This window comes from Genypterus blacodes, unplaced genomic scaffold (assembly GCF_046128005.1).
Source record: "Genypterus blacodes isolate CSIRO-AG114 ecotype Tasmania unplaced genomic scaffold, CSIRO-AGI_Gbla_v1 ptg000137l_1, whole genome shotgun sequence".
In the NCBI taxonomy this organism is placed as follows: domain Eukaryota; kingdom Metazoa; phylum Chordata; class Actinopteri; order Ophidiiformes; family Ophidiidae; genus Genypterus; species Genypterus blacodes.
This window is the reverse complement of record NW_027466939.1, coordinates 189,957-214,760: the sequence shown is the minus strand read 5'-3', so window position 1 is coordinate 214,760 and position 24,804 is coordinate 189,957. Positions and strand designations below refer to the sequence as shown.

Genomic DNA, 24,804 nt, shown 5'->3' with positions numbered 1-24,804 from the left:
TACATCCGTCATTCTCCTACTTGTGTTTGCTTGTATTGGTATGTTTAACTATATCAACACTACACAGGTGGCCAGAGAAGCGTTGGCAGCTCTCCTTCATACTGCATGTGCACGTACACACATTAGATCCAAAACGTTTATGTACAGCTGTTGGTATGATTATATGATTATGTGTGTGTGTGCATTTGTGTCTATGTGTAAGCAGTGTATATAGCTGTCTATGACAAACAGTTATGTTATTCAAAGTGCTGTTGCAACCCCTGAGACCTGCTGAGTATATTCACAGCTACTTAGAGAATTCCAATCATAGAGACAAACTTAGCAGTACCGCTGGGTATACACACACACACGCACACACGCACACACGCACACACGCACACGCGCACACGCACACTCACACACGCGCACACACACACACACACACACAATTAATGAAGATGGTGACATAATGACTTTATTCCCTCAAAATTGAGGAGAAGTGAGAAAAGAAGGGGAAAGTAGAAATCACAAGACAAGATAGACAAGACTCCACAATAAATACAACTACTATTTCCTTTAATGTCTAATCAGAAAGCTTAGCTATAATAATAATAATAATGAGAATGGCTAACAGGTTTGTGAAGGCTGTGTGTGCGGCTGCCCCCTCTGGGGAACAGCCACCACAGCTGCTCAGTCTGAGGAATCTAGATGAGATCTGGTCGATGTACTGAATAAGACCACGGTACTGTTCCTACAAAGTTTCAGTAAAAGTACCACAGCAACAATTGGAACCGCAATCCTCTTCTCACAGCAGGTGGTCATCGGCCCACAGGTTAACTCACACTATTATGTCCAATCACACACATGTACATGGTTTAAAAGATCCAGATTCATTCATTTTAAGTCAAGGGTTGGGATATAGCATTTTGAATTTGATAATCTGGACTGCTTTATTTTGACCTTTTTTCATTTCTATTTTTACAGCAGCCATCATGATGTCACTTAAAATTATCTAAGCGATTTACAGATACTATCTCTCTGTGTCACTGGTTTTAACTCATCCCATTCCCACTGGGGAAGAGAGCCATTGATGGGCGGGCCTTTGAGCATGGTCGAGGGAAAAATGGAAGTATGGAAGGGTGGAGGCATGAATAGATACAGACAGGAGAAGAGATGGGGCGAGGGAAAGGGGATGGTTCTAACTTGAGTGATGGCCTTCCAGGGAAAGCCCAAATGGAGGCAGATTGAAGAATTCCCAAATTGCGCTGTCAAGTGGTTGGAACCCACAGATCAGAGGGATGAGACCTCAGGGTGATGACTGGTTTTAGAATTATGACCAAATCAGGAAGGAGATGGCCTGATATATAACAGCCTGGTCCCAATAATACACATCCATAGCTCTCCTGCACGTACCTCTGCCTCCTGCACTGGTGAGTATATGCTTCATTCACACTAGTAGACCTGTAGTAGCTTATTTGCTGGTATTTCGACCACCAGTGAACCTTTCAGTAGGTTCAGTTTACACCTTTCGATTTAATTTATAATTAGCTGGTAAGTTTCAAAAGTAGAAGAAGGAAGGAGGAGGGACATTAGTAAGAAAGGAAGAACAAAGGATGGAAAGTAGGAAAGAAATAAGGAGAGCGAGAAGGAAACAAAGAAAATATACTAATAAGAGTCACAGTATCTCAAAACTCTTCTCAACCACAGCAAGCGAGGAAATCTTAGTTAACTTAGTTGCTGAGGACTAGAAAATAATTTCATTAATACTTGTGTATGTGAAGAAACACCAAAGGCCGGTCAAGTTCAAATCTTGGCTCTCTTTGTTTAGGAAAACCAGGATTCATTTGTCTTTTAGCCATGTTTTTGATGTTCTCTCCCTCTCTCTTGCTAGACTCTGCAGCAGCCAGTAGGTGAGTGTGTGTTCCAGGTCAGCCAGTCACTTGGTGTGTGTCGGCAGCAGCAGCAGCAGCAGCCATGCCGGGTGCATATAAAGGGGAGTGTGGGGACGAAGTGGACCCTATGCCGTTTCTGCAACCAGTAGAGAAGGAGCGGATGGATGCCATCAACAAGGCGTATGACATCAAACGCTCCTGCTGGGTCAAAGACGAGAAGGACGCCTTCATCGCTGGGGATATTCAGTCTGAGGACGGGGACAAAGTCACCGTCAAGACCAGCAAGAACACTGTAAGTATAAAAAAGTTATTTACTATAATTTGACTATATATATATAATCTTTTTTGGTTGTGGTGATGAGGACCATGTTGGTTCCTTCAGACGGTGACGGTGAAGAAGGATGATATTCAGCAGATGAACCCTCCTAAATTCTTCCAAGCCAGTGACATGGCCAACCTCACTTTCCTCAACGAAGCTAGTGTCTTGGACAACCTGCGCACCCGCTATGTCAGCATGAGGATCTATGTAAGTGATGCTACTTAGGAGGAAAACTCAACAACATAGCAGATAGAGAATTTCACCATGCTGATTTCCCCTTCTTTGTGTTTCCCCCCACTTGTAGACCTACTCAGGCCTCTTCTGCGTGACAATAAACCCATATAAATGGCTGCCCATCTATGGTGCTAAAGTGGCCCAGATGTACAAGGGGAAGAAACGTAGTGAAGTTCCTCCTCACCTCTTCTCTGTCTCTGACAATGCCTACCACGACATGCTGATGGGTGAGGAAAGGGGCGACAGGGTGGAGAATGTTGACAGATTTGAAAGAGCCCCTTGAGATGAGATGAAATCATGTGTGGTATGGAAAATGGACAGGGGGGGGGGCGGTTAGCTAAGCGGCATCGGGAGAGAAGTAACACCTGACCATGTTGTTCATCACACTGACAGATGTACTCCTGAGAACGTCAACACTCCTCTGATCTGCTCAAGAGAACATCAGCAGTTAATATTCTTCTGTCCCTCTGAAACTTGTGTGTGCTTTTCTCCTGTCAACACCCCCCCTCCTCCTCCTCCACAGAGCACGAGAATCAGTCCATGCTGATCACGTAAGAACAGGCTTCTTTAACTCCAAGCACACATTTTGCTTTTTGCTTTTGTTAGAGAGGGATCTATAGATGACGTACAGCATACATGTACGGTATAATTGTTCATTCTCAATCATATTTAACTCATATGTTTCTCCTACAGTGGAGAATCCGGGGCTGGCAAGACTGAGAACACTAAGAAGGTCATCCAGTACTTTGCCAATGTTGGAGCCTCCGGGAGCAAAGCCCCCGACACCAAGGCAAGTGTGTGTGTGTGTGTGTGTGTGGATGCGTACGTGTGTAATTGCAATTGTTGTTTTATGGCATAACATCTTTTGTTCTGTTCTGTTCTGTTCTGTTCTGTTCTGTTCTGTTCTGTTCTGTTCTGTTCTGTTCTGTTCTGTTCTGTTCTGTTCTCTTCAGGGCTCTCTGGAGGATCAGATCATTCAGGCTAACCCAGTGCTGGAGGCATTTGGGAATGCCAAGACCATCAGGAACAACAACTCCTCACGCTTTGTAAGGAAAGACACAGAACATGCAAACACGGCCACACAGACAACTTCTAAAATAAGCAATGTGATGAAATAACTATGATCACATAAAAACAATCATTTGTTGAGAAAAGTGTCACCATTTCAGGGAAAGTTCATCCGCATCCATTTTGGGCCGACAGCTAAGCTTGCCGGTGCTGACATTGAGAGCTGTGAGTAGATTCATTGTTTTTTCCTTTTTTAAATATCAATGTCTCCTATGCTTCATCAAAGAAACATACTTGCTGTGAAATTGATTTATGATGAGTGGGCCCTTGTGTGCGTGTTTTGCGGTGCGTTTTCTTGTATTTGTTTTGTGTCAGACCTGCTGGAGAAGTCTAGAGTAATTTCCCAGCAGGCTGCTGAGAGAGGATATCACATCTTCTACCAACTCCTGTCTGGGAGGAGGCCAGAACTCATGGGTGAAACAGATATAGCACAACATAAAAACACTTGAGTCACATTCTATTTCATGTCGCAAACCTGACACCAAAAAACTGTAAAAGAATCTTGTCTGGTATTCTGCATATTTTGGACACAGTACAGTTGGACACAGTTCAATTCCTCAGTATGTAAACTACAGATTGTACAGTCTGAGATGATTAGGGTGGAGTACGTCTCTGTTACATTAAATGCTGCTTTGGTGCAGAGGCTCTGCTGCTGAAGCCAGACCCCAAGCAATATGTGTGGGTCTGTCAGGGGGTCACAGTTGTGGACAATATGGACGATGGAGAAGAGTTGCTGCTGACCGATGTGAGTGATCAAATACTCTATGCTGCTATATTGAATCAGCAGCGTTTATCCTCAAGACACCTCTATGGGCATCTTCTTTCTGTCTCATCTCTCTCTGTGTCCATGTATGTGTGTTTTTGTGTGTCTTCAGGAGGCCTTTGATGTGCTGGGCTTCACCCCTGATGAGAAAATGAGTGTGTACAAGTTGACCGCAGGCATAATGCACTTCGGCAACATGAAGTTCAAACAGAAGCCCAGAGAGGAGCAGGCTGAAGTGGATTCTACAGAAGGTAAAACATCTCTCTCATCATGCTGCCTCTCTGTCTATCTGCCCTAGATTTCCCTTCCCTTTTGCCCCTCTTTCCTCTAAAGCCTGCCTCATCTCCAGCTCATCATTTTCAAACCACTCTCTTTATTTTTAGCCTCTGGGAATTTCCAGTTTGGTTGGTTGGTCAAGCTGTCAGTCCAGCAAAGACTAAAAATAAAATAAAATAGCTCAACAACTACGGGATGGACTGAAATATGTTGCATTCTTGGTCCCTGGGGATAAACCTGAATCGCTTTCAAACAAGTTACTTCAGTGTAGCGAGCAGATGTGTGTGATAGATGATACAGTGCTGTGGTACTCAAGCATCAGGACTGAGAGCTCAAATGAAGTGCAAAACTTTACAGTTTTACTCTTTAGTTGTATAATGCATATGAGAGCCTGGCTACAGACTTTTACTGTGATTTAGTATGGTTATTATAATTAAAAGTTGTACGCAACATAGCAGGCAATCCACACACACACACACACACAGCATGTTAGCAAGCTACATGTCAGCATCAAAGTGCTAATGTTACCGTGTTAGCTAACATGTCAGCTTACTTGATAAATATTAGCATTTTATACTGTTAATGTTAGCATTGAGCTCAAAACACTGCTAAGATGAGTAATAGCCCTTTTCTGCTACTGGACCAAACCAGCAGCCAGTACAGCTGAATGTTATTACAGCTTTGACCTTTGAGCCAAGTCGGTGTAATGAGTATTTCAGGCTCATTGGGCTAACAGCATGGTTAAAGTCCCTGTATCCCGCTTCTTCAATTTTGTGTTTATCCTGATCCATTTTCATTTAGTTCACGCCTCATCCTCTCCTCTTTTCCTAAGTGGCTGACAAAGTCGGCCACCTCATCGCAATCAACTCAGGGGAGCTGCAGAAGGGCATAACCCGGCCACGGGTCAAGGTTGGGAATGAGTTTGTGACCAAAGGTAACAATAAGGAATTATCTTCAAGTTAAAGTAGAGTACAGTTAAGAAACATAAAAACTTAAACAACATTTTTTGGACTTTTGGATCTGTTCAAGGTCAGACCCAAGACCAGTGTGTGTACTCCATTGGTGCGCTGGCCAAGGCCATCTATGACCGTATGTTCAAGTGGATGGTGACTCGCATTAACAGGACATTGGACACGAAGATGCAGCGTCAGTACTTCATAGGAGTGCTGGATATCGCTGGATTTGAGATCTTTGAGGTGAGATCTGTATGGATTCATGGACCTCAGAGGGAGATTTGATCACATTCTATCTCACAGGTCATTCTTACTATCTCCCATCTCCCTCCAGCATAACAGCTTTGAGCAGTTGTGCATCAACTTCACTAATGAGAAGCTGCAACAGTTCTTCAATCACCACATGTTTGTGCTGGAGCAAGAAGAGTACAAGAAGGAGGGCATTGACTGGGTCTTCATTGACTTTGGCCTGGACCTGCAGGCCTGCATAGAACTCCTGGAGAAGGTAACAAAACACACGTCCATCTCTCATCCTTCCTTCCTTCATCCATCCATTTCCTGCTTCTTATCTTCCATACCCTTTCCATTTTACCAAGGGTCTCCTCATTTTCATTCTCTTTCCCCTTTGCTCCTTCCATCTCCTCTCTAGCCAATGGGAGTTTTCTCCATCCTAGAGGAACAGTGTGTATTCCCGAAGGCAACAGATGCAACATTGAAGGCAGCTATGTATGAAAACCATCTGGGAAAGTCTGCCAACTTCCTCAAGCCAAAAGGGGGGAAGAAGGGAGCTGAGGTCCACTTTGAACTGGTGCACTATGCCGGCACGGTAAGTCCTGGGTGGTATAATAAGACCATCTGACACAGTTTAGTCGTGCCTGACTGATGAATAAATAGATTACACAGGTGTGGGGGACAATGAGGAGGAGGAGGCAGTAGCTCAGTGGGTAGAGGGTTGCCGGTTCGAGTCCCTGCCGAGGTGCCCCTGAGCAAGGCACCGAACCCTCAATTGCTCCCCCCTCTGCGAAGGGTGGTAATGTAAGTCGCTTTGGATAAAAGCGTCTGCCAAATCATAGTAATGTAATGAGTGCGTTCAGATCTCCGATGTTTCAGAACTAACAGCCTCTCGTCATTATGTTGAACCTCCTTGCCCTCGAATAGTGTATATTTCATTTGGTTAGTGTATGCATGCAAACTACTAAGTGATAGCCTCAAACCCTTATTAAGTCATCATATTATACTCTTAGTACTGTACTCATACTCATTATACTCAATATTTTTAGAGTCTGTGTTGAAAGAGAATGAACAAATCCTGTAGTACACCTGCTTGTACACCTAGTGTTTTATAATAATATAGGGCAATGCCAAAGTGTATGCATCTCTGTCAGTAAATGATGATCATTCCGAGTGTGAACCAGTAGTCTGCATTAGGTCAGTGAACTGTTTGTGGCGTTCCCAGGTGGGCTACAACATTTCTGGCTGGCTGGAGAAGAACAAAGACCCTCTGAATGAGACAGTAGTGGGCCTCTTCCAGAAGTCCTCCATGCCCCTGCTGGCTCTGCTGTTCAAAGAGGAGGAGGCAGCTGCAGGAACCAAGAAACAGAAGAAAGGCTCCTCTTTCCAAACCGTCTCCAACGTCTACAGGGTAATACACACAGAGACACTCTCACACACACAGCAAATAAAGAGGCACACATCGCTAATCAGAAATCATCTCACTCCTGCACTCACTACACACACTACACACATTAAATTGAACTTAATCTCGGGATTGCAACAGAAACAGAAACTACGACACCAAAGATCTATGGAGCAAAATGATTAGAAATCAACTTAAATAGAGTCAAAACATTCATATAATATATTCCATGAATGAATAACTCCTAACTAAAAGCAAAACAAGTGTCTAGCACTATCGAGAATGACCATACTATTGCGCACACACACCTAAACACACACCTACAGACATTATGCACATCTCCCTTTAGCCACACCAGACAGACACAAACTCACAGACGTCTTTTAACTCTTTTTGTTTACAACAGGAACAACTGAACAAACTGATGAGCACCCTGCGAAGCACTGCGCCTCACTTTGTACGCTGCATCATACCCAACGAGTACAAGCGGCCAGGTCTGTGTGACAAAAGGGTAGACATTCAGTAGTGTGTGTGTGTGTGTGTGTGTGTTTGTGTGAGTGTGCATTAGAGGGTTGATCTATCTTCAGGGAAACCATTATGTGTTTTGGAGGTGAGTGTGTTTTCCTACTTATCACCATGAGGGAACTGTGTTTTGTTCCAGGTTTTATAATTAAGGTAGTTATCAATGAAAGGCCTTGGCACTAATAATTAACCCCCCCCCCCCCCCCCCCATCCCTCTCTCTCTCTCTCTCTCTCTCTCTCTCTCTCTCTCTCTCTCTCTCTCTCTCTCTCTCTCTCTCTCTCTCTCCCTCTCAATCTCTCCCTCTCTCTCTCTCCCTCTCTCTCTCTCATGCTGTGCAGGTGTGTCAGACAGCCACCTGATCCTGCACCAGTTAGCCTGTAATGGTGTGTTGGAAGGCATCCGTATCTGTAGGAAAGGATTCCCCAACAGACTTCAGTACCCAGAATTCAAACAGAGGTCTGACTCAATTATTTATACTATCATTATCTCCATCTTTAATCATCTTCATCATTTATTCACTCCCCATTCCCTTCAGGTCAACAAAACCACAAACAAATACATAAAAGAACATGAACTACAATGCAATCCACACATTGTTAGTGTTTGTATCTGTGATATGTTTACAGAGGGTTTATTAGGTTTAAATAAGTCACCCATTACAACTTTCACTCGCAAAGATGAAATTCCAGATGATCATCAAACAAGCAGCCTTTTTATGTTTAGCAGCAGTAATGAAAGAGCAAAATAGGATCAAAGAAATACAAATGCCCCAATTACTTTCCTGAAGAGAGGTAACATCAGTGTGGGTTGCTGAGTGGTTGTTTCTGCCCCTCAGCCACAGCAGCCATTAAACAACAGCAGTAAATACACTCTTGCCACTCCTAAATACCAGTTAATGTTTCCCTTTCCCTGAAGTAGTAGAACCTATCTGAGGAGAAGCTGCATTTTTTAAGGACAAAGCAGCCGATCATCAAATGTCAAATTTAATCTCCAACTCTCAGCGGTTTCCCATCCACACATAGTCCCAGGATGTAGACTGTTGCTTGGTTGTTTTCATCGACAGCTTCCCCATGATCCTATCTAAGATCTCTTTCGATTTAGCCCCAGTGGTGTTAAGAGTCTTAAGACTCTGGTCAACATGGACGCTCGCATAACTCAAGTCTCTGACCTGTGGAGGTGCACCGACAGACGCATTATTCTGGAGCAAGCCAACAGGATCAGTGATGACGGAGAGTTTCTTCAGTTCAGTGTTACTCTTCTGGAGCGCTGAGACTTCCTTTTCCAGCTCTTTGATCAAGCCTTCCATCTGCGTGTTGAGATCTGCTTTAATGGAGGCAGGCAGTGCTGTGAGGAGCATCACAGCTTCTGCTATCCCACCATCTGCAGCTGAGACAGCCGTCTCCACAGAATCTTTGATGCTTTGAATTCTTTCCATCCGTGATTTGATTCCTTGCTGAACATTTGCCTTTGCATTGTCCAGCTGAAATTGCTTCTCTTGGAATTCCTTCTCTGTAATTACAATATCATGACCTTTGTGATCTGTTTGGGAGCACAGGACATAAATGCTCATCAGCTCCCTCTTGCAGAAAAGCTCCAGCTCCTTGTTGTGCTTCTTACACCACCTGTCCTCAAGGTTAACCACAGGGTCAATCAGCTTGTGTCTCTTTAAGGTTGCCGCTGTCAGGTGAGGCTCCAGGTGAGTTTCACAGTACGAGGCCAGACACACCAAGCAGGACTTCGATTGACCTTGGTGTCGCCGCACACGTCGCAGGACAATTCCACCGACTCCACTTGAAGCCCGACGTTCCACCATGTTTTACCTCAGCTGACTTCCTGATGTGGTTGGCTAACTCGTTCATCAGTGTATTCATGCAGACGACAGGTTTTGTCTTGAAATACCTTTTGCACACTGGGCAGTTGCATAAATCATTGCCCTCCCAGTATTCATTAATGCAGGCTTTGCAGAAGTTGTGTCCACATGGGATGGTCACGGGTTGACTGAACACATCCGTGCAGATTGAACAGAAAAACTCGCTTTCAAACAGGGAAGAGCTTGCTGAGGCCATAACTGTAAAAGATGAAGTGCAGTGTGGGGAGCTGAGAGAGACAAGGAGAAGGATGATTTTGGTGGTAAACACCTGCAGCATGACACAGAGAGACTAAACCTTAAATCACTGAAGCTACACTGATACAGATGAATTTGTCAATTTGAGAATTGTAAATCAAGTCAGATCCTTAAGAAGAAAATGTGTCAGCACTCGACTTTCAATCCCGAACTCACCAGTGCTGTTTCCACCTCTTCGTACTCTTCCTGTTCTGGAGCTGCTGTTTTGCTTTGAACTCACTAATAGTTTCTTTTTCAATTCCGAGAAATGATGCCGCTCTCCTCCTCCCCTTAGGTTCCTCCTCTCTCACCTTTCAGTCTGTTAACCCTTTCACACAAGCAGAGAGCAATTCTGCCTCTCCCTATCATTTCTTAAATCTTAATCCAGCCGCCAAAGTGTTACATAACTTTCTATCGCCCTGTGTCTAACTGATATCATTTTTTATAAGTGTACTTCCACCTTCCCCTGTTTCTCCTCCTCCTCCTGTCTCCAGGTACTACATCCTAAACCCCAATGTGATCCCAAAGGGATTCGTTGACAACAAAAAGGCCTCTGAGCTCATCCTAAGTTCCATTGGCCTGGATATTATGGAGTACCGCATCGGACACAGCAAGGTAATGTTCCCAGATACTTCTTCCTGTGTAATACATTTCCTGGGAACAACATTGAGCTCAGGGAGAACATACTACACACCTGATACGTTGGTACCTTATCTTTCTCTGTACCCTCCTTTTCCATCTCCATCTGTCCCTCCCTCTCCTGTTCCTCCTGCCTCCTGCCTCTCCTCGGCTTCTCCAGGTGTTCTTCCGTGCAGGTGTCCTGGCAAAGCTGGAGGACATGCGTGATGAACGGCTGGCTAAGATCATGACCATGCTGCAAGCTAACCTCAGAGGAACTCTTATGAGGATCGAGTTTAAGAAGATGGTAGATAGACGGTCAGTGTGTGTGTGTGTGTGTGTGTGTGTGTGTGTGTGTGTGTGTGTGTGTGTGTGTGTGTGAATATACTGTAGCTAGTTTGGGCTTAAAAATGTCAGTGATAAAGCTGTTTCTGTAGTTGCTGAGTGGTTTGGGGTAACATTAGGAGACTGAGATGAACCTTCACATACTAATAGTATTTATCAATTTGTGTGTGTGTGATGCAGAATTGCACTGATTGCCATCCAGCGTAATGTGAGGAAGTTCCTTCAGCTGCGCTTCTGGGGCTGGTGGAAACTCTACACTAAGGTGAAAACTTAACTCACGCACACACAGACACACACAGACACACACAGACACAGACACAGACACACACACACACACACACACACACACACACACACACACACACACACACAAACTCTTCTGCCACTAACTTGCTTGAATAAATATGAATCCTCACCATCAAAAGCGTCTCCATATTCCCCATGATGGCTCTTCTAGCTGAAGCCCCTGCTGATGGTCGCTCGTCAGGAAGAGACATACAAAGCTAAGGAGGAGGAGCTGAGGGTGGCGTTGGAGAGGGTCACCGAGCTGGAGGCAAAGATGAAAGATATGGAAGGGAAAACGTTCACGTTGTCTCAGGAGAAGAATGACCTCACCCTGGCACTTGCTGCTGTAAGGACATGAGATACACATTTCTGATAAAAAAGAACACATCACCTCCGCAAACTCCCACACACTCGTTCCTCCCTTGTGTCCCCACAGGAACAGGACACACTAGGAGATGCAGAGGAGCGCTGCACCCAGCTGATGCACCAAAAGGTCCAACTGGAGGAAGCAGTGCAGGTAATATGACATCAGAATGACTGTGGAGTCTGTTTGACCCTTACATATCATTATAAACAAGGATAAAGCCGAATATCCTACATGCATCAAGTAATGTGTGAATTGTCTTAAGGATATGCGTGAGCGTTTGGAGGAGGAGGAAGGCAACGAAGCCGCCCTCCATGCCCAGAGAAGGCAACTGGAAGGAGAAATTAATGAGCTGAAGAGAGACCTGGAGTCCCTGGAGTCCACCTTGGCCAAGAACGAGAAGGAGAAACAGGTAGAGGAAGAAGTGGATTGTGGAGAGACAATCAAAAATGCTGCATCTAAGATAAGTTGAACATATTTTCTGATGGTGCGTTTAGGGTCTGGACGTCAAGGTTCGGACTCTGACAGGCGACCTGAGCGAGCGAGACGATCAAATTAGCAAACTGCAAAGGGAAAAGAGATCTCTGGAGGAACTGCAACAGGTAGATGAACACATGCACACACACACACGCGCACACACAAGGATACAGACACAGGGTTGATACTCAGTGTAAAGGCGGGAGGGTTCTCTTATTCCTCTACAAATCTGAGCTACATTTCATTTAGGTTTCATTCCAGAGAGGTGTGTCCGTCTTTCAAATAACCAAAGAGATTACAATTGAAATTATTTACTCAGAAAACTCTGGATGATCTCCAAACAGAGGAGGACAAAGTCAACCATCTTACCAACACGACAGGCAAGCTCAACAACCAGCTGAATGAGGTGACACACAGAAACATCTGAAACATGTCTGCATGTTAGAAATGCTCCAGGGAAATAATGTGGTCTCACTTTCTCTCTGTCTCTGTACATGTCTGTATGTCTGTGTGTGTGTTTGTGTGTGTGTGTAGCTGGAGGACAGCTTGGAGCAGGAGAAGAGGGTCAGGGCAGAGGTGGAGAAGGCGAGGAGGAAGGCAGAGGGAGACCTGAAGCTGACCATAGAAAACCTCAATGAGATGGAGAACTCCAAGCTCGATCTGGAGGAGGTCATCAAGAAGTGAGAGAGAAACACACACACACACACACACACACACACACACATACAGAGAAGCTGATGAGTCATACAGTAGATGTATCTTCGTCCCTTATACAAGCTAAGTTTGCTCTCCTCCCCCTCAGTTGTTTCTAATCTGAATGAGCTTCGTGTTGTAACTTTGCAGGCTCACGTTAAACATTGCCGCATTGCTTCTCAGCCTATTTGTCTCCTCCCACATGGTGAAGCAGTACCAGTGTTCTATCAGTGCAACAGGCCAAAATCCTCCTGAACATGATAGAAAACCAAAATGCAGCAGCAGGAGGTTGCACATTGTGATCTTACAGTGAACAACAGGATAAGTCGTCGACACTGCATCTGCTTTTACTACACTTTCCCATGCTTGTGGACCTTCTCTCTCTCTCTCTCTCTCTCTCTCTCTCTCTCTCTCTCTCTCTCTCTCTCTCTCTCTCTCTCTCTCTCTCTCTCTCTCTCTCTCTCTCTCTCTCTCTCTCTCGCTCTCTGCTCTGTAGGAGAGACTTTGAGATCAATAACATGAACTCAAAGTTGGAGGATGAACAGTCTCTCAGCTCCATGCTCAGCCGCAAGCTCAAAGAGCACCAAGTAAGTGCAACGGACACAATGGACTTCTAGGCGACCAGAATCAGGTTCAGATTTTGCTGTAACATGGGAAGAAAGTGTGTAGTGTTGATAATGAGGTGGTGAAAGGTTTTGTCGTTCTTTTCAGTGCCGCGTTGAGGAGCTGGAGGAGGAGCTGGAAGCCGAGCGAGCCATGAGAGCCAAGGTAGAGAACACTGTAACATCTATGGCAGCCTACCTGGGTTACAACAAGAATACTAACAAACACGTCTATAGGAAGATAAGACTGATTTCCTTTACTCTGATAGGTGGAGAAGCAGAGGGCGGAGCTATCACGAGATCTAGAGGAGCTCAGTGATAGGCTGGAAGAAGCGGGAGGAGCTACAGTCGCCCAGGTGAGTTTGACTGACATTTCAACCATTCAGTCCTACAGGTGAAAACCCCAGCGTGACCTTTGCCCTCTTATGTTCATGTCTGGTTGCCCATCAGATTGAGCAGAACAGGAAGCGGGAGACAGACTTGATGAAGCTGCGTCGGGAGCTGGAGGAAGCGGCGCTCCAATCAGAAGCCACGGCGTCGGCGCTGAGGAAGAAGCACACTGATGCCATGTCAGAGCTGGGAGAGCAACTGGAGAACCTGAACAGGCTGAGGGTCAAACTGGAGAAGGACAAACAGTCCATGAAGGCAGAGATCGAAGACCTCAACGTCACCGTGGAGGCCACTCAGAAAGCCAAGGTACAAGAACGTGTGTGTGTGTGTGTGGGTATACACAGACATTGCATAATCTCTAAACATGTCTTGTCTATGTGTGTGTGTGTACCGTGTGTATAGATGATCTCTGAGGCCCATGTTCATAAGCTGGAGGACGGCCTGGCAGAGGCCAACGCTCGCCTGGCTGAGATGGAGCGCAATCAGACCGAGCTCAACACCGCCAAGATCCGCCTGAGTGGTGGGAACTGACACACACACATACACACACACATGTGCTGGCCTGGGACTACGTTGTATTGTATTATATGTTTGTGTGTGTGTGTGTGCAGCTGAGAACAGTGACCTGAGCAGAGATCTGGAGGAGTCACAGAGTAAGTTGACCCAGGTGACCAGGCTGAAGGCCACACTCACCCTGCAGATCGATGAGCTCAAGAGACAAGTGGACGAAGAGGGCAAGGTAGTAACACATGAGTAGTAGTTGTGTTGTCAGCTGAGAGCATCACTCAGTCCTCATCATCATCCTCTGTGTCTTTGTCTCTCTCCAGGGTCGTAACACAGCGGTGGTGTCCCTGGCCAACGCCCGTCACGACCTCTCCCTGCTGAAGGAGCAGCTGGATGAGGAATCGGAGGGCCGCAGTGAGCTGCAGCGCCTGGTGTCCAAGCTCAACGCTGATGTCACCTCGTGGAGGAGCAAGTACGAGACGGACGCCATCCAACGCACAGAGGAGCTGGAGGAGACCAAGTAGGACAACAAGGACACTCACTGTCTCAGTCTGACCAAGGACACGTGTAAAATTCTCCTTGATAACTTTACTGTCCTTACCCCTCTCTCTCTCTCTCTCTCTCTCTCTCTCTCTCTTTCTCTCTAACCCCTCTCCAGGCGTAAACTGGCTGTGCGTCTCCAGGAGGCTGAGGAAGCAGCAGAATCAGCCCAAGCCAGAGCTGCCAGTTTGGATAAGGTCAAGCAGAGGTTGCAAGCAGAGGTGGAAGACCTTACCATAGACCTAGAGAAGGTACACACACACACACACACACACACACGCTCACACTCGAGAAGTAATAGCGAGTCCAATTACAGACCTCAGGCTTTGGAGGGATTGGTGTGAATAGTGACACCATGTGGCCATTTAGATTGGTCGTTTAACATTCAATCTTTAACTCCATAGATTTGTAATGTCAAAGCTGCAGGTGGAACTCTGGGTGTGGCTTGATACAAACATAAATATACTTCTTTAATGATTTGACATTTGCAACGACCTAAAATGACAGAAACAAAGCTTTGGTCTCTTGTCTGTGTGTGTGTAACCAGTCTAATGCGGCGGCTGCGGCTCTGGATAAGAAGCAGCGAATGTTTGACAAGCTGGCAGCCGAGTGGAGCCAGAAGAACGAGGAACTGCAGCTGGATCTAGACAACAGCCAGAAGGAGAGTCGCTCCTATATGACTGAGCTCTACAAGCTGAAGACGGCCTACGAAGAGAGCCTGGATCAGATGGAGACCATCCGCAAGGAGAACAAAACCCTCACAGGTACACCGCCTCTGTGAGATCAGTACCATTAACAGGATGGAGAACGATGAACCAAGTATCACATTTGTGGTGGTTGATTCCTTTCCACACAGAGGAGATTAAGGAGTTGGTTGACCAGCTGGGAGAAGGAGGCCGCAGTGTCCACGAGCTGCAGAAGGCCAAGAAGAAGCTGGAGGTGGAGAAGGAGGAGCTGCATCTGGCTCTGGAGGAGGCTGAAACTTCACTAGAGGTGAAAAGAAAACACTTGGAGCAGATCGTGTTAAGATTTGGCTGCTAGTGGATTAAATTATGTGTGTGTGGTGTGTGTGTGGGTGTCCAGGTGGAGGAGGGCAAGCTGGTCCGTGTGCAGCTGGAGTTGGCTCAAGTCAAGGCCGATATTGATCGCAGAATCCACGAGAAGGAGGAGGAGTTTGAGGTCACCAGGTTAGAAAACATACACGGATACATTTTTGACTTTTTGTACACATCCCCCTGTTTCCGATGCAGACGTTACCGATATGTTGTTTGTGTTTGTTTGTCTAGAAAGAACCATGCCCGTGCGGTGGAGTCGCTGCAGGCCAGCCTGGAGGCAGAGACCAAAGGTCGCGCTGAGGCCCTGAGGATGAAGAAGAAGATGGAGGGAGACTTGAATGAGATGGAAATTCAGCTGGAACACGCCAACAGGAACAATACAGAGCTGGTCAAGACCCTGAAGAAGATGCAGCAGCAGATCAAAGTAGGAGGAAAAAGCTTTGACTTGACAAATTAAATTTCCTGAATAAATAAATGTGCTTTGAATTGACGAGACTGCAATTTGTGCTTCAGGATCTGCAGGTGCAGATGGATGAGGACGCCCGTCACCACGACGAGCTGAGGGAGAAGTACAGCCTCCAGGAGCGCCGCCTGTCTCTGACGCTGGCAGAGATGGAGGAGCTGAGAGGAGCCCTGGAGGCCTCAGAGAGGGCCCGCAAACTAATAGAGCAGGAGCTGGTGGAACTCACAGAGAGGCACAGCGAAATGAACATGCAGGTAGGTGGCTGCACCAACAGATCAGCTGGTCCCAGTTTCTTTGTATAATTACGTATATGAACTTATCTTTGCTTCTTTCTCATTTGTATCCAGAATCAGAGTTTGACCATCCTGAAGAGGAAGTTGGAGGCTGACCTCACCCGACTCTCCAGTGAGAATGAAGAGCTGATCTCAGAGTTTCGTGCCGCCGATGAAAGAGCAAAGAAAGCTGTGATTGATGTGAGCACCCTAACTTAAAGATACACACATGTACACACAACACTATGCATTCATTGAAATTACTTCAATAATAAAGTCCATGTTGTCAGGCCCATAAATGTGCAGCGTATGTCACATTTTCACATGTGTGTGTTTCGACCTCCAGGCTACGCGGCTGTGCGAGGAGCTTCGCCAGGAGCAGGACAGGAGCGCCCACCTGGAGAAAATCAAGAAGAACCAGGAGCAGAATCTCAGAGAGCTGACGCTGAGGCTGGAGGATGCTGAGATGCAGGCACTGAAGGCTGGGAAACGCACCATCCAGAAACTGGAGACCAGGGTGAGGGTTTGGTCGCCCTTTTCAAATGCTGGACCCCTAAACAATGTTTCTGCCAAGTTTGGGGGCCAAGTCCAGGAATGACATACATAAATACATTTATACATGTAAGGACATACAAGTAGTACATTGTGTCAACTGTGACATCATTTGTGATGTAATCAACAACTGTGACATCAACTGTAGTCGTGTAAGAACAGGATACCATCAACAATACAATACATGAGGATGTGATGAGTTCAGATGTCAATATTTCCATTTAACAAACAAAAACTCCAAACATTCTAATGTTCCTGTTCAGGGGTTTATAAAATGTAATGTCCACAACGAAGCTGTACAATGAATTTGCATCTCATTTCAAGGTAATGATGAGTAAAGGGAAATGTAATCTATCAGTACGGTTAAAGTAAACACCAGGTACTACTCTTGTTGTTGTTTTCACATCCACTATACTGGTATACTGAGAGAATACACAATGTTTAAGGCAATATCACTTAGTATCACACTGTCATATGAACGATCTAGTGTTTAGTTTAAATTACAAAGGGATCAAAAAGTTTCCAATTGCCCTCCAGATCAAGGAGCTGGAGAACGACATGGACCAGGAGCAAAAGCGCCACCTGGAGACGGTGAAAATCCTCCGTAAGGCAGAGCGACGTCTCAAGGAGCTGATCTTCCAGACGGAGGAGGATCACAAGACCAACCAGCGCATGCAGGAGCTGGTGGAGAAACTCCAGAACAAGCTCAAATCCTACAAGCGACAGATTGAGGACGCTGTGAGTAGGAGAGAAGGGAGACAGATTTAGATGCTGGGTGAATAAGTGCTCAGGGTGGTAGGATCAGATTCAAGCTGTTTGATGAAGACTATGGTGTTACATTTATGACTTAGTGGAAAAAGTAGGAGATGTGTTTTGATGTCAAGCTGAAACATGAAACATTGGACCCTTCTGCAGGAGGAGCAGGCCAACAATAGCTTGTCTAAGTACAAGAAGACGGTCCACGAGCTGGACGATGCTGAGGAACGAGCCGACATGGCCGAGGTGGCCCTGAACAAGATGAGGACCAGGAACCGAGCGTCAACCACCAAAGGCTTCACCTCAGTGGAGATCGTCCAGGTCACTAAACCCTCTGGAGGAGGACAGGACAACTAGACTGGGAAAAAATCGCACACACATCAGTAGGAGGTATGCATTTGACACACACATGTATCTGAAGTTGTAAAGCTTTGAATTGTTTGATACCAAAAGAGAGATATTCAACTCCCGTATTTGAAACACACATCATCCCTCACTGTCATGTCTTTTTGTTCCCACAGATACACACACACACACACCCATTCACCCTTCCTGAGGACGCGTGACTGAGGATGCACAGCCTGGAGGAAGCCTTAAGGAGCCCCACATGGAACTCTTACCCCTCCTTAGAAAGTCTTAAGCCTTTAACATCACCTACAGTCTTAATCAAGTTTAGTCTTAGATCAGTCATGCTGCTTGTGTTCTAGCACCAGTGTACCTGATGTGTGTGTGTCTGCTGACTTTGAATGTATTAGGAGAACACCTGAAAGTGTTTGTGTGTGTGTCTTAATGAACAGTGAGTTTTCCCTGTCAGGTAAAGTGCATCTACTTTATTAATGTGAGAGAGAGAGAGAGAGAGAGAGAGAGAGAGAGAGAGAGAGAGAGAGAGAGAGAGAGAGAGAGAGAGAGAGAGAGAGAGAGAGAGAGAGAGAGAGAGAGAGAGAGAGAGAGAGAGAGAGAGAGAGAGAGAGAGAGAGAGAGAGAGAGAGAGAGTTTGTGTTTGTATGTCCTTCTGTCATCTCATCAGTTAAGTGTCTACACTGGGGGGGTTGAGTGGGTCAAGCTGGGCTCTCACATCAACGATAGAGGGCTCACCTGTGTGTGTGTGTGTGTGTGTGTGTGTACTTGTCGCTCCTGTGTGTGTGTCGTCGGTGTGATAGCTCAATAAATTCTAAGCAACAGAGTTTCTTCTTCGCTGTTATTTTAAAAGCAGAGGTGAAAAGAGTGAGGGGCGAGGTCATGCCGCTGGCTGACAGACAGACAGACAGGCAGGCAGGCAGGCAGACAGACAGACACTCACACTTTAGTTCAGCTAAATGTAACAAAAGCACCACAGAAGTCATCTCGTACATCAACATGGATTTTAATATTTTAGTTTCAGATGATCGTTTCACATTCTTTACAAAATCATTAGAAAATGCCTAACACTCCACATTCCCACGCCACCAGAGGATCATGGGAAATCAACGCAGCGTTCCTCATCAAAACAAAACCCAAAGTTTGCTCCGGCGGCCGACCCTCATCATCCCAGAGCGTCTTCAAATCACTTCTCCGCGGCGATAACCTGACTTTACTATACAATGAAACCTCGCCGCAACTATGTAGTAATGTACAGAGTGGAGATGTCTTGAGGAAGAGGAAGCGACTCAATCCGCTTCCTGTCTGACTCCTTGATGGAGGTATGGACACAGTACCACATCAATCACACCATGCACGACTTCCTACTAATGACGCATCGTCGGTTATGATTGGTCTTACAAAAAAAATCTGAATCAAAAAGAGTTTCGTCTTTTTTAAGAACTCCGTCAGTATTCAACCAATGGCTGCAGGGGGGCGGGGCCAAGGCCCACCGAGCCTCCGGTTCTATAGGCTAGAGATGAGCAGGGGGACAAGTGTAGGCGAAATTCTCAATGTTTTGCAAATGTACATGCCCAGCAGTCACACATAGTGTTATAGCACACACGCGCGCACACACACGCACACACACACACCTCTGCCTCATGCCATAACGTTCCAAATGATCATTTTGAGGGTAAAATTAAAGTAAAAACCTGTTCAGAAAAGACAGCATGCCTCTCGTGAGTTTGTTTTATTGAGCCAAAGTAAGGAGATAACCCTCTCAAACAGAAGTAACCACGACAACGGGGCAGAGAGGCACTTACACAATCGGTTTCGCCTTCACTTTTACACAGGAGTGTGCGTGTCCCTGGGCTACATTTTCTTTTTGACAGGACGTCCAACACGCAGGCTCACAGATTCTCTTTCATGCCCACATGGGAGCATGTTTGTAGCGGTTGGCACATGTACACGCAAAGCTTCAGTTTGGCCTGCACAGGCAAACTGAGGGAGGGGAGGGGGTGAGGGGGAGGGAGGCAAAGGAAGAGGGGGAGGGAGAAAAAGGTAGACATGTATGTGACAAGACAAACGCACGGACACACTGACAGACAGGCTCTCGAACGCTTGGGCGCTTAAATACGCCCCCGTCTTTCCTCCCACTCCTCCATCCATCGTGTCACATGTTCATAACAGCACCGGAGGAGCCCTCCGATAGGCCGCTCACGCTCAGGCCGCACATCCCTCAGTCCGTCTCCAGGATGAGCGGCGGCTGCTCGTTCTCGTCCTCTAGACGCATGTCATTTAGGTCCTCCTCTAGCCCCGCCCCTCCCACTGCTCCCTGTTCATCGCAGTAACCTAGGAAACAGGAGGTTGTGGGTCAGAAAGGTTGCTAGCAAAGAGGCCGGACGTCTTCATGGATTAAAGACGGCTGCCTTTAATCGTACCTTTAGTGACAGCAGCACTGTAGGTTTGAGCCACGAGTGGGCGATCATGTGACCCCTGCTCAAGGATCTCATTGGATGGCTCGGCACTGCCGTCTAGTCTGAGACCAATGAGAGCAGAGATTCAACCAAATCGACTCCAAGCGCTCATCTCATCTCTCTGAAATGACTGTGTGTGTGTGTGTGTTACCTGTGCTGCTTCATAAGTGTGCATTCCCCTCCCTCCTGAGGATCCAGGTTGTACAGATACAGGTAACCATCCGCCGCCGCAACCAACAACCGGGGGATCTTCTGGATCCTGGTGGAAAAACGGTGAACACAAAGATTCAGCAGAGTCTCGCCTGTGATGGGAAGAACCGCAAGAAATGTAGAGATGAGAGAGAGAGAGAGAGAGAGAGGAGAGGGGAAGAGAGACACAGAGAGAGAGAGAGAGAGCGACAGAGTGAGAAAGAAAGAGTAAGAGTAAGAGAAAGAGAGAGCGAGAGAGAAAGAGAAAGAGAAAGAAAGAGAAAGGAAAAGAGAGAAAGAGAAAGAGAGAGAGAGAGAAAGAGAGAGAGAGAGAGAGAAAGAGAGAGAGAGAGAGTCATGTACTCACACAGCTAAGGCGCATATGTTTTTATGCCCACAGAAGGGAAGTCTCACAGTAGCGAAGGCTCGTCCCTGTGTGAACATTTCGGTGACCTGGGCAGGCAGGTAGGTCGTGGACGCCATCAGGACTTTGCCCAGGTATCCTCCCCATGTAGTGGGCTCCTCTGCCGGCCTACACACACACACACGCACACACAGAGATGCAAGTGTGAAATCCCTGCTTTTGCGAGGAACAGGAGCGACGGGTGGTTCGGGCGGAGAACCCGGCCGTGACCGCCTCAACTCTGGAGCACAGGATGGAGTCAGAGGGTACCTACACATACTTCTCTTTCTGCGTCTCTAACTTGAAGATGTGGACCGTCTCCGTGTTGCTGGAGGCCGACAGGTACAGGCCCTCCATGCTGAACGCCAGCGAACAGATACTCACACACCTGAGACGACAAGGGGGATCATTTATGCGTTCAGATGATTCAATGCAGAAGTACCAGAGTCACCGTGACAACCGTCCAGCTCTACCTTTTGACTCCTCGTCTAAACTCAAAGAGCTTGGGCCCCTCGGGGATGGAGAAGACCCGGATGACCGTGCCCTGAGAGGAAGTGAGAGAGAGAAAGAAAACAGGTGGTGAGAGGCGAAGGGGAAGCGAGGACAGACAGCTGCACCTGCTCGGGTAGAACACACAACCAGAGAGACACAATCCTTCCTACTCCACGCTCCTACCTTCTCTGAGGCTGTGGCCAGTTTGGTTCCGCTCGCATCGAAAGCCAGAGCAGCTAACGGGCTGTCGTGAGCCGGGATCATGTTCGCCGCACGCTGGGACACACAGAGACCAACGTTACCACACAACCACCTCCCTTAGAGACGCACTTAGACAACAGAGAGATAAGGACAGGAGGCTCTTACCAGGTTGACCGTGTCAAACACCTGCACCTCTCCTATGGTGGCACTGCCGGGGTACGCCAGGTAACAGTTATCGTTGCTGATGGAGAGAGAACACAGGCCTGTAGACGAGAGCAGTGTGTACAGTTAGGACACCAATACCACTCTGGAGTCACATGATCAATAACCTGTATGGGTCTGATACCATCACACACACGGAGCACGCACACCCACACCCCCACACACACACACAGCAGGGAACAACCAGAACTTCATTCACAGAAACTGGAGACAAAAACAAGAACAAAGGCTCTAATCTACATATGTTAATGAATCCTTTAGGCAGAATCTGTAAGAAGCCCCCCTGCCGGGTTCTGTCCCACCTCCTCACAGAGTCTAATCAGACCTGGCTGAGGACTCTGTGAGTAATCCTGCTACAACAAACCCACCAGTGGAGGCAGACAAAGCCTACTACAGAGGGAACAAAAGACTTTCCAGTATTTCGACACATCCTCCCCCTTTGAGCCTCTCACAGGTGTGAAGCATCCATAGAGTCACAGATCTACATTACAGGCTCTACATTACAGTCTCTACATTAGTGGCTCTACATTACAGCGTTTCAAACCGGTGTGTGAGCCATGATTAGGTTATGGCAGTCACAGATGCTATTTGAAGCGGACCTGAAGGGTTGGGTGGAGTCTCTCTGATGGTGTGCAGTACTTTCATGTCTCGGATGTTGTGGATGTACAGAGATTCCTCCAGACAGACGATCAGCCTCTGTAGAGAAGAACCAGCGAGATCAATACACATCTGAGCAACAGAAACAAGTCCTCTGGTTCACTGTGAAGGCTTGACCGGACAGAATCTCCATTTAAAAGGTGGATATGTGGAGTTCTGGCAGACAGACGGGCGTCCTTATACCTGTCTGTTGAGTTTGACGGCCAGTATGGTGTTGGAATAGGAGTAGTTGCAGATCTCGGTTCCCTTCTTGAAGTGGCAGACTTTGAGCTTCCTGGGGGCCTTGAGACTGACGATGGCCACCAGGCTGCTGGAGAACAGGCGCTCCACAATACACACATCCTCTGTGTCTGCTGCGGGCAAAGACACACACACAGAGGTGAAGTCAGACGCCCCTGTGGTGGTCGTTTGGTTTCACACGGTTAATTCATTTAGCACAGATAAGCAATGAGCATATAGTAAGACTTTCTGTCACGCCACAACAACACTGCTGCCTTTAGGTTGAGCATTCCAGGAGCTTTACGGTCCTTAGTGTGGATAAAGTGCTGACAAACACATTAATAATTAAAGTTACATCAGTGCTCTTATGGTGCAGTGTGTGTGTGTGTGTGTCCTGTGTGGAGACATGAGACCAGTCTATATGTAGTGACTTTAGATAGTGATAATTCTGGATGTCTTGCCCAATGAGATCTTAGGAGAGAAGCACAGAAATGAGACTTACTACATTCATAGATCTGCTCCAGTTTGTCCACAGACGACAAGGAGAAGAACTTGTACCCCGTTTTGGTGCCGACTGCTAAGGACCTTTAAGGAGGAGAGAAGAAGAGAGGAGAGCTTCATCTAACAAGCGAAGCACCTGCAGCGCACACACACACACAGACACACACACACACACTAGCACCCCTATGACTCGCTTCTCCCTCGGTGAGTGAAGTCAGACGTATGCCACAGCGTGATTACAGAGTCACACGACTGAAGCTGTGTCGCAACAGCCGCTGGCCTCTGTGGCTTTGGCAGAAACCCACAAATGTAACAAAGTAATCAGCGCATCACAGGAGTGCGAGTTTGGCTCCATTATGTCGAGCATGCAGCATGATATCGTGGTTTACCTCAGCTACATGTGGACAAACAATAGGTACCTACAAACAAAACTAATCTAAACCTACATTGTGACTAACTGTGCTTACTGTGTCGCCTCTCATCACAACTATTACTACCATTTTCTACAGATACTTTACAGGTTACACATTATCTGCGTGGGATATTAGCTCAGGTTAGCATCAGACCATAGAGCAGCTGGCTAACCAGTAAGCTAGGCTAATGGCTACTAGCTACGATCATTGCTCACTTTAATTAGCAAGGTAATATTAACGTGTCTCCACAATTATGTAATGGATTATGAAACGACACAATGAGGTTATTCCATAAACACTCGGGCACTGCTGAAGAAACCTAAGCAGCCCACACGGAGCTAGCTAACGTGAGCACACAGGCCAGCGGAGCCGCACACAGACTCCCCGGCCCTTCCTTACGTGTTGTCCTGGTTAAAGTTAGCGAAGAGGAGCTGGCTGCCGCCAGCGTCCCCGCTCTGACTGGCCAGGTTCATGGGCTCGCCACCATCGATGTCTTCAGCTCCTTTAGAATCAGCAGCAGGAGGTACTTGGTTCGTTTTGTGATAGCGGCTCTAAAACAGATGCTTTCCCGGGGCCATCACTTTTTGTGTGGCGCACTGTGGTGATTGTTGTTGTTTTTCACTGGAGCTGCTGCGCTCCATGACTGCGCATGCGCGAAACACGTGGCCTCCCTCATATTTAAAGAGACAGTGCCGTATACTTTTCGACATGTATGTACCTTCGTAGTTGCGTGGAAATATAAAAACATAATTGTGAGAAGATGAGATATTGTTTCTTAGTTTCGTCTCCCACAAGACAGATTCATATAATATTCTGTAGTGTACATTGTACATACAGTATACAGTTTGTCGGTACCGTGGTCCGTATTGTATTTACGAGCGCCCTCTAGTGTCATTATTGTGTAAACACCTGAAGTGAATGGGCTAAACGTGCAGTACGTGACCCCTCACATGCAAATGCCTCTATTTGATCACACTCTGGTAGAACCTGCGCTGAAATACCTGGCACAGGCACTATTAATCTGTAAA

General features: G+C 46.7%; 2 protein-coding genes across 5 annotated transcripts; one reads left to right on the top strand and one right to left on the bottom strand.

The window, feature by feature from the left end:
- The first annotated feature begins 1,765 nt into the window (after positions 1-1,765).
- Positions 1,766-19,002, top strand: LOC143011659 (myosin-16-like). Its single transcript, XM_076164617.1, has 44 exons — positions 1,766-2,163; positions 2,254-2,397; positions 2,495-2,651; positions 2,948-2,975; positions 3,118-3,214; positions 3,378-3,470; positions 3,594-3,657; positions 3,808-3,906; positions 4,134-4,237; positions 4,368-4,506; positions 5,364-5,465; positions 5,561-5,727; positions 5,819-5,989; positions 6,134-6,310; positions 6,941-7,126; positions 7,527-7,614; positions 7,982-8,099; positions 10,242-10,362; positions 10,547-10,683; positions 10,891-10,972; positions 11,168-11,341; positions 11,432-11,512; positions 11,625-11,771; positions 11,857-11,961; positions 12,156-12,242; positions 12,371-12,516; positions 13,026-13,116; positions 13,241-13,297; positions 13,401-13,487; positions 13,582-13,827; positions 13,924-14,041; positions 14,133-14,260; positions 14,349-14,545; positions 14,684-14,816; positions 15,113-15,329; positions 15,422-15,558; positions 15,649-15,752; positions 15,852-16,044; positions 16,134-16,337; positions 16,431-16,556; positions 16,702-16,872; positions 17,445-17,645; positions 17,823-18,501; positions 18,619-19,002. The coding sequence occupies exons 1-43, from the start codon at positions 1,954-1,956 to the stop codon at positions 18,018-18,020; spliced, it is 5,832 nt and encodes a 1,943-aa protein (XP_076020732.1). The 5' UTR covers positions 1,766-1,953; the 3' UTR covers positions 18,021-18,501; positions 18,619-19,002.
- Positions 19,003-19,741: 739 nt separating this feature from the next.
- Positions 19,742-24,411, bottom strand: wipi2 (WD repeat domain, phosphoinositide interacting 2). 4 transcript variants are annotated; one of them, XM_076164612.1, is made up of 12 exons: positions 24,176-24,411; positions 23,365-23,447; positions 22,827-23,038; positions 22,586-22,682; positions 21,930-22,027; positions 21,747-21,839; positions 21,545-21,615; positions 21,346-21,459; positions 21,036-21,200; positions 20,631-20,738; positions 20,444-20,541; positions 19,742-20,354 (listed from the first exon to the last, which is right to left on the bottom strand). In XM_076164612.1, exons 1-12 carry the CDS (start codon positions 24,247-24,249, stop codon positions 20,242-20,244), a joined length of 1,326 nt encoding a protein of 441 aa, XP_076020727.1. In that variant the 5' UTR covers positions 24,250-24,411; the 3' UTR covers positions 19,742-20,241. The 4 variants fall into 4 exon arrangements, with proteins under 4 accessions (XP_076020727.1, XP_076020729.1, XP_076020730.1 ...); XM_076164614.1 differs by having other exon boundaries at positions 21,352-21,459; XM_076164615.1 differs by having other exon boundaries at positions 22,827-22,996.
- Between the last annotated feature and the right edge of the window lie 393 nt (positions 24,412-24,804).

Coding starts and splice junctions, on each gene's coding strand:
- LOC143011659 (XM_076164617.1), top strand. CDS start 1,954: ATGCCGGGTGCATATAAAGGGGAGTGTGGGGACGAAGTGGACCCTATG. Junction 13,117..13,240: donor GCAAGCTCAAAGAGCACCAA/GTAAGTGCAACG, acceptor CGTTCTTTTCAG/TGCCGCGTTGAGGAGCTGGA. Junction 15,753..15,851: donor GAGGAGTTTGAGGTCACCAG/GTTAGAAAACAT, acceptor TTGTTTGTCTAG/AAAGAACCATGCCCGTGCGG.
- wipi2 (XM_076164612.1), bottom strand. CDS start 24,249: ATGAACCTGGCCAGTCAGAGCGGGGACGCTGGCGGCAGCCAGCTCCTC. Junction 22,028..22,585: donor GACTCCACCCAACCCTTCAG/GTCCGCTTCAAA, acceptor TCTCGTCTACAG/GCCTGTGTTCTCTCTCCATC. Junction 21,460..21,544: donor TTTAGACGAGGAGTCAAAAG/GTAGAGCTGGAC, acceptor TTGTCGTCTCAG/GTGTGTGAGTATCTGTTCGC.